The 10,000-nt window shown below is 33.9% G+C and overlaps 1 protein-coding gene across 1 annotated transcript in view; it reads left to right on the top strand.

Moving 5' to 3' along the window:
• Positions 1 to 9,287, top strand: part of LOC106870796 (uncharacterized) — a 58,573-nt gene extending 49,286 nt beyond the window's left edge. Inside the window, exons 5-6 of the mRNA XM_052973351.2 lie at positions 4,008 to 4,127; positions 8,366 to 9,287. Coding sequence (XP_052829311.2) covers positions 4,008 to 4,127; positions 8,366 to 8,378 — 133 coding nt within the window. The 3' untranslated portion in view covers positions 8,379 to 9,287. The remainder of the gene's footprint in view (positions 1 to 4,007; positions 4,128 to 8,365) is intronic.
• The last annotated feature ends 713 nt before the right edge of the window (positions 9,288 to 10,000 follow it).

Below are 10,000 nucleotides of genomic sequence, written 5' to 3'. Positions count from 1 at the left end.
AATTTTCTGGTGGCTGAACTCGAGTAACGTGAAATAAAGTGCTTTGGTCAATGGCGGGCCTTGCAACCAGTGCTGACCTGTCGCTTATTAACAACAGCAACAACAACAACAACAACAACAACATAAATACCTTGCCGTACAGCGCTAGTATATAGAGCATTCTATAATAAGCATAGCACAGGCCATATTTATACATATAATACAAATACAGGGCAAACCTCTAAATATACACATAAAATTAACTTCCATTATACACACACACTTGGAACTAACCGACAATATACAAATACACACACACACACACACAAAGATCAGTCATCCATTATGCACTCGCATAAACACACGTACACACAGAACAAATCTCTACTTTACATAGACTAACTTTCGACTGTAGCAAATACGTACACAGACCCAGGCTCTTCTATAAACACTCTCGCACACGTCCACACGCACACTGAAGCAAACACTCACATACATGCAGACCGAATTTCTACTGTACATACGTGTAAACATATCAAACACTATAAACACACACAGGTACGCAAACACAGAATAAAGCTTTACAATACACACACACACACACGCGCGCGGACAAAGCTTTCACCATATACACACGCACACGGACTACATTTTCTTCTGTATCACACAGACACACATACATTCCCACCAACCATCCAGGCATCATTTCATTTTAATCAAGCTCATGATTAAACCAAAAGTGTTTATGAGTTTTTCAGTATCGTATCCTTGTCTGCAGATGAAAACATACTCATGCACGTGCACACGTTCGTACACATGTACGTACAGACTAGGATTCACTCATTCTGCCAATCAGAAACGTCTATAAGGAGACAAACTCACATATATCTATAAACACAGCCACAAGACTACTTACACAAATGCACACGCACACACACACACACATACACATACATGAATATAAATATATATATATAAACCTGTTCACTCACAGCGCATACATACGCATATGTATGTATACATGCATAGCCGTACCTACAAACGTTCATAGGTGTGTGTGTGTACATATATATATATATATGTATATATATACAGGTGTGTGTGTGTACATATATATATATATATATATATATATATATATATATGCATACGTGCATATATATTTGTATGTATATGTAGAAATTTATGTATATAATGCATTTATGTGTGTGCGTATATATTTATGTATATGTATATATATATATGCATATATATATATATATATATATATATATATATATATATATATATATATATATATATATATATATATATATATGCATGGATGTCTATGCCTGTGTTTTTGTAGAAGTGTATGCGTAAACATACAGGCCTAAACGAAGTAAACATTCCACCCCACCCCACAAATACGCACACACACGCACACACATACACACACACATGCACACACACAAACACACATACACACACACATGCACACATACATGCACACACATGCCTGTACACGTAGCCCTTCTCCCCATAGCGACACAGCCATCATACACATCCCAGACGCAAACTTTTTACAAAATACATAGCGGTGGGCAAAGGTCAATCATTACTACTACTACTACTACTACTACTACTACTACTACTACTACTACTACTACTACTACTTCCAGCACTCTGGGTTGTTTGTTTTGACATCGTTTTGTTTTTGTTTTGTTTTGCTTTACTTTTCTAGTTTGTTAACTTTGCTATGAGATAGGCAATTTGCCATGATGGACGAAAGCAAACTTCAGATGTAAATTCCGTCCTTAATTTAACCTCAACTTTCAAGTTGATCGCCCTTTTATTAATTAGTTTTTATTGATTATCGATCACCTCTGCAATCGTTTATCGTTTCCGTCGTCAACATCGCTACTGTCGACCATGTATGTATGTATGTATGTATGTATGTATGTATGTATGTATGTATGTATGTATGTATGTATGTATGTGTGTGTGTATGCGTGTAATTATATGCACACATGTAAATATAAACAAATGCATCTATATGCATATTGTACGCGTATATGTATATATGTATGTATGCATTCACACACACATATGTATATATATATACATACACACACACACACACATACACTCATATATATATATATATACATATTGTATATATATATACAAGCATATGAATGTATGCATACATATGTATATATATGTATATCTATCTATCTATCTATCTATCTATCTATCTATATATATATATATATATATATATATATATATATATATATATATATATATATATATATATATGAGACTGAGTATTATGTTTTATCGGAAGAGGAAACTTTACATGTAGTTACTCAGAATTTCTTGAAGACCATCAGTCGATTATCGATCTATGATCGAAAACGAGTATCTTGGAGTAATAATTGGAGAAGATTCAGCTCGTTTTTGAAAGACGTACATATTCATACAGGCATATATGCATGCTCACATGCATATGTACACATACACACACACACACACAGACACGTGCGCGCGCATATAAATTTTATGGTGTTTTGCAAAGTTAATACTCTGTTTTTTAGAAGTGAGCATTAGAAGAATATAAGTTTGTAAAAGTTACCTCCGACCCCACCATTATTTATTCATACATGCATGCCTCCATACAGACATACATACATACATACATACATATATACATACATTCATATACACACATACATACATATATATGTATATATATATATATATATATATATGTAATACATGTGTGTGTGTCTATATATACATACATATATATATATATATATATATATATATATATATATATATACATACGTATACAATCATATATATGTGTGTATATGTGTGTATGTATATATATATATATATATATATATATATATATATATATACATATACATATGCAATCATATATATGTGTATATATGTATATATATATAAATATATATATGTGTGTGTATATATATGTATACGTTACATCCTGGATTCTATTTAGTATCTGTGATTCTCAATCTTACCGACAAATACACAAACACACACGCTACATACATATATCGTACATTACCAAATTACATGACGCAGTGAATTGATAAAACTTCAAATTTAGAAGAATTATCACAGGTCTTTGGAAATTCTGTTTTTCAGTTAAATGATGGAAGTTTTTTTTTTTTGTTATATTCATTCTTGCATTTTTTAATGTATTTTAGTTGTCACTACTTTGTTCCGTGTTTGTGGGTTAAACTTGCCTTTATTTAGGTTCCAAGATGAATTAATAGCAAAAACCAACAAAGAATATTAAAAAATCCAGAAAACAAAAGCGAATGCAAAAAACACCACTGTAAATACAAAACAAACACTTTATGTGTTAAAAATCTGGAAGAATTGAAGAATGAACGGAAGAATGGAAAAATTAATAATTAAAAAATAATGAATGAAACTCCCCAAAAAGTCCATAAAAGAAAAAAAAAAATCTGAAATCAAATATAAACAACAAGAATAAAGACGTTAAATAAATTAGCTTTTGCTGGCAATTAATTCTTTGATCTTTTGGAAGTTTTGTTGTTAAAAGTCTGCAATTACAAAACTATCATAGTTTAATGGAATTTTGAAAATAAATAAATGAAAAAAATAAATAAAAATGTCAAAAGACAGCAACCGGAATTTTTTTTAGAAAATAACAAAACACAAAGAGAAAAAAACAAAAAAGAAAAAAAAATTTTTTTAACGTTTATTTATTGAATTATTTGCTTATTTGTTTATCTATTGATCAATTAAATAACTTGTTTATTTTTAATTTAATTTATTTATGTTATTTGATTAGTTTGTAAAAATAATTTCAATACACAGTCGCCCTCTACCCCCTTTCTCTCTCTTTATATGTATATAAGTATATATGTGTGTGTGTATATTTATGCGTATATAGATATATAGATATACACTTACACACGTACATATGTATATATATATATATATATATATATATATGTATGTATATTCTATTACTGTTTCAGTTTTGCGATTGTGTTCATGGAGAAGCTACAACAACTGCGGGTTTCAGTGGATCACACTCGGCCCCAGGTCTTATTTCAGTATGGTACCTATTTCAGCGAAACTTATCTATTGAAGAATCGGTAAGTTACGTATTTGTTATAACGGGTCACAATTCGACAAAGAAACTGACATGAACATGGACGTGAATACACAAGCAATTTATGCACACAGACGCATGAATTCACTCACACATGCTCGACTAAGTAACAAATGACATATATTTAGAAAATAGATATGATTATGAACTGATGGCTGTAGAAGCTTGATAATATCAGCAACACATAAGTTTGTCTTTGTTTTTTTTTATGTTAAAATTCAATCTTTCGTACATTCATGTATAACAAATGTACTTGAATGAGTTTCTGAAATTGGCAGCCATTTTGGAATAGGAAGTGTTGATTGAATCGATCTTTATTTTACTCAAGAACAAAGCCAAGTGACTTCAAACAATATAGGAGCTTCCAGGAACTACAGTAGATGACACTTGCCAAAAATGCCGCTTAGTGGGACTGAACCCAGAACCAAATGGTTGGGAAATAAGCATCTCACCACATAGCCACGCCTGTGTGTGTGTATGTATATATATATATATATATATATATATATATATATATATATATATATATATATATGTGTGTGTGTGTGTGTGTGTGTGTGTGTGTGTGTGTGTGTGTGTGTGTGTGTGTGTGTGCGTGTGCGTGTGTGTGTATGTGTGTATGTATGTATGTATGTATATATGTATATATGTATGTTTGTATGTGTGTGTCTGGGTGTGTAGATATGAATGTAAGCGTACGTACGCGTATGTGCGCATTTATTCATATAATTATACACCGCCATTTTGAAAGTTTGTATCTCTTACTTAATGGCTGCCGAAATTTTAGTTGTTGCTGCTACTACAATTATTATTATTTGTCGCAGTTGTAGTATTTATTGCAGTGAGTTTCTCTTATAATATTTATTGCTATCGTAGATATTTCAACCTTGTATTTGCCAAATACACCGGAAATTATTTTACCAATGTTGGAAGCCAACGATCATAAAATATTGATATTCTGCAAGTATTTATATAGACCAGTTTTGTTGTCACAGAGTTGTTAGGAAATGAAACCTGGACCTCTATTCTTATCGTTACAATATCTTTGTAGTTATTTAGTTGTTTTTGCGTTCACCTTTATTGTTCTTTTGCCTTTATATGCTTCTTTATCGTTCTACCTCTCCGTCCGTAAATCTCTCTTTGTTTCTTACTCTCCGCTTATTCTTACCGTTTGTATGTTTGGGTGTGTGTCTATAAGCTGGCATCCACATCTGTATTTCGTCTTTTTCTAAGAGTATGCGTATGAACAAAGAGACCACAACACGCACTCACGCACGCACGCACATACATACATACATACATGCATACATGCATATAGTTATGCATACACACAGAGATACATACGTACATGTATATAAAAGAAAATTATATATATATATATGTATGTTTTGATATATACATTTACGCATGTATATGAATGTACACATACATATACACACACGCACGCACACATGATCATATTTATTAAAATATACGTATATTTATGTAGACATGCCTTGTATAAATATATATATTTATATATAAATATTCCTTAAATATTCCCTCTTCCTTAATGTATAATGCAAAATGTTTATTGACTTGACCGGTTTCAGTTTTTTTAAAAAAGATTTTCAAAAGTAAAATGTAAGGCTTTCTACAGCGTTTGTGATGTTAAAAATTAGTTAAGATAGATGTATTAAAATACAGTGATAGAGTCTTTGAAAATGTTAAGAGAGGCTTTGTGTTTAAACAGTTTACATAAAAGTGTTCAAAATAGGCAGTAAAATAAGTTCATAATTGTTTATAAGTTCTCCAGAAATCATAATTGTTTAAAAGGATTTTAGGGGAATGACCAATGACTAACCTTTATTCTTCATCTTCACTCTTGTATATACAAGACTGCACGAGCGATGAGATCCACCGAATCCCATGCCATCCTGAGACAGCAGGCCTTTGCAACTTGAAACTCCTCACCAGTGGTATTGAAGTGTTTTGTTGCAGCATTATATAACCAAATTCCGGTAAAGCATGGAAGGAGACCATGTCATTTGCGTGGGAAATTACTATCACACTTTTCCATTTTCTCCATTAACACTTTAATAGCTTTTCATGCATTCGGTATTGCTTTAAGCATCGCGAAAATAGGCTATGTTGCTAACACTGCACCTTAAATATTTCCTGCCAAATCGTAATTGTCAATGACAGTTAGGACTAAACAATCCTATTGGTATCATTTAAAGGTTTTGCGTAGACACAGGGAAGGCTTATAAATGCTTGCTTCCTGATCCCAAATTTTATTTTGGTATTTGTGGGAGCAAGTACCTTCGAAGACTCATATTGTCGTTGAATGCTCGAAATGAGGAGTAGATAGGCAGCCGACAACTGATGAAGGGTCGTTCTTTATGTCACTTGTCCTGTTTTCCATTTGTTTCTCTCGTTGTTTGCGTATTCAACTTATTTGTTTTCGTATTTTATGTTGTTTACTGTTTGTGACGTCCAGTACCCATATCTATCTATCTATCTATCTATCTATCTATCTATCTATCTATCTATCTGTCTGTCTGTCTGTCTGTCTGTCTGTCTATTTATATGTGTGTATGTATGTACATATGCTCGTATGTAAATAAATGGGTGTGTTGTATAGAAGCTTGCTTGCAACCACGTAGTTTCAGTTCGACCCCACCTTGGGTAAATGTCTTCTATTATAACGTCTTGCAAATGAATTTGAGAGACGGAAACTGAAGGAAGCCCGTCGTATACACACACACACATATGTATGTATGTGTGTGTCGTTGTGTTTGGCTTTGTCCCCTCCACTACCACTTGACAACTGCAATTCGCATGTTTACGTCCCCTTAACCTTGAGGTTCAGCAAAAGAGACCGACAGAATAAGTACCAGGCTTCTAAAAAAAAATTGTATTGGGGCTGATATGTTGGACGAAATCTCATAAGGTGTGCACTATCATGGCAGCAAAGACTGAAAGAATTCAAAGATAACACCCCCACACACACAATTATTTATAGTCCGCGTTCTTTCTATATTTTAAAATTATCTCCCTTTTTATCCCTCCACTCTTCTTTCTCTCCCTCTTCCCCGCTATTCTTCCTCTACTCGTCAATTCTCAATCAGGTTCCCACTAAACAACCAATATCTAAGCGCCATTTCAATTATATATCAAGATCTTATTCACCTTGCCTCGTATTTCCGGTATCTCCATTTACCATTCTACCGTGAAACTATTCAGTACCAACGGTTTCCGGGTTCATTTCGCATCGATAGCTATTACCTCACAACTGTTTTATTCTCAAATTCCGTCCTTTCAACTTCCTTCCACACATCTCCTCTCTCCGCCCTCCCCCCCTCTCTCTCTCTCTTTTACCTTCTGTCTTTTACTGTTGTAGTCTCTCTGTTTACCGGTGTATAGCTTCCTAACTCTCTGGCTGTTTGCCTGTCTGTCGGTTGATCTCACTTTCTGTTTATCCATGTATGTGTCTATCTATCTATCTATCTATCTATCTATCTATCTATCTATCTGTGTCTTATCTATCTATCTATCTATCTATCTATCTATCTATCCTCTCTCTCTCCCTCCCCATCTCTTTCTATCTGTTTCTTTCTCTGTATCACTTGCTTTCTCTCTCTCTCTCTCTCTCTCTCTTTCTCTTTCTTTCTGCCTATTGAGCTCGGTTTCTGTTTATTTATGTATGCACTTTTGCGTCTATCAATCAATCAATCAATCAATCAATCAATCAATCAATCAATCAATCAATCAGTCTATCATGTTTCTCTCCGTATCCCTCACTTTCTGTACCCTCTCTCTCTCTCCCGTCTCTGTCTATCTGTCTGTCTGTCTCTCCATCTATCTACCGTCATGCTTATTTATTGATCTGTCAGTCTGTCTCTTTGTCTACCTATCACAGACTTCCAGATATCTGTCACTATATCATTTTCCAACGTTTCCTTGAAACTACTAATTATTTGAACCCGTTTCTAATTATTCTAATTTGAGCTCAGTAAGCGTTCACGAAGATCGGATGGAAATCTGTCAAACGTCTCCACGTTGGATTTCGTTCCACTAGAGGCAACACCAAAGTGAAATGAGAACATAATATGGAATATTTTTCTGTTATTGTGGAACAGTTCAAAACCATGAATCATTTTCTGATTTCAACCTTAATGGATTCCTTTTCTTTTGATAAATCCTGAAATGTTCTTTATTCCTGTTTTGTTTCTAATATAGGCACAAGGTCTGAAATGTGGCGGAGGAGAACAGTCGACTATCCAACTGGTACTTATTTTATCGACCCCGAAAGGATAAAAAACAAAGTGGACCTCGCCGGAATCTGAACTTAGAACGGAAAGACAGACGTTTTTAGCCTTTAGACAATGATAATGGTTATATATGTTCGCGTGCAGTTAAAATGGTGAACAATCATTCGTTTCTTTCTTTCTTTCTTTCTTTCTTTCTTTCTTTCTTTGCGACTCAAGGGTAGCCTTTCTTTGCTATTTCTAGCTTGTAGAGCGACCACCTTGCGGTTTCCTCGAACCGAAACTCGCTGCTGCTGTTTTAATTCAATAAATTTGTCGTTACTGACTGAACATATCAGGCTGCCAATGGTAGCACTGTCGGCATAAACGGTGCCACGTTTATGATTGAACACTTTAATTCAATCAAAATCACTTCTTTGCCCATTGATCACATGTTTTTCATGGCTGCACAAACACCTTCTTTTACGGGTAGCTCTTGATTCTACATTCTATATTTTAATCTGTTGTTGTTGTTGTTGTTCTTCTTCTTCGTTCACGTTTGATCATTAAAATTTTCCCCCCTCTTTTAAGATTTTCTCGTTTGAAACTTTAAAAGAATTATGTTGAATGTCACTGTGGCATGTTTATCTCCCCTATATTCACTGATGGCTGTGCGTTAGTGTGTATGTACCTTTGTGTGTGTGTTTGTGTGTCAGTGTGTTTGTATGCTTGTGTGTGTGCGTGTGCGTGTGCATGCGGTATGTATACGTATATATGTTTGCATGGGCATGTTTGTACTTTGAGGAATAAAAGTTTATTGGATTAAAGAATTGGTGATGCTAGTTCAGTCTTTACTAAGGATTCGTTTATAATTTCCTTTTTGAATTCAATTCTTTTTATTTATTTTCTTTGTTTTATTACTTTTTCTTTCTTGAAATTTTGTCTTCAAAGGTTTAATTAATGTGTTTATAAAGACGGGTTTGAAAATAAGAACGAAATGAAGTGAAAAAATTGCAAGCAAAGATTTGAAAGAAGCAAACATCCCTAGCATAGTCAATGAGTAAATTTTGAAATTGTGATAAAAACTTCAAGCAAGAAGATTCCCCGAAGCCCTTCCTCACCTCCAAAAATAAAATTCTCTGAAATGAAATAACAAACTTTAAAATGCCTTGGAAAGTAGTAGCGGCGTGTTTTTCTAAACAAGATACAACACCCACATTTTCAACAGAAAGTTCGTTAATTTACAGAGATATTCAAACAATATTGCTTGTAATTACTTGTTTAATTCTGGAGTGTTTGATAAAGGAAATATTTATGTGAGTGTATGTCTGTATATATATATATATATATATATATATATATATATATATATATATATATATATATATATATCTTGTTTAGACCAAAACTTCTGGTGGTGCAAAGCCCTCATGGTGGTGTCGCGTAAAAGCACCCGTGCGATGCCGCGCAAAAACGCCCGCGGTGACGCCACGTAAAAGCACCCGTGCGATGTCACGTAAAAGTACCCGTGCCGTGCTACGTAAAAGCATCCGCCACACTCTGTGAAGCGGTTGGCGTTAAGGAAGAGCTGCTGTGGAAACCATACCAAAGCAGACTGGAGTCTAGT

This window comes from Octopus bimaculoides, chromosome 15, assembly GCF_046866305.1.
Source record: "Octopus bimaculoides isolate indiv1 chromosome 15, ASM4686630v1, whole genome shotgun sequence".
Classification (NCBI taxonomy): domain Eukaryota; kingdom Metazoa; phylum Mollusca; class Cephalopoda; order Octopoda; family Octopodidae; genus Octopus; species Octopus bimaculoides.
The sequence above is the reverse complement of the archived record's forward strand: the minus strand, read 5'-3'. Positions and strand labels throughout refer to the sequence as shown.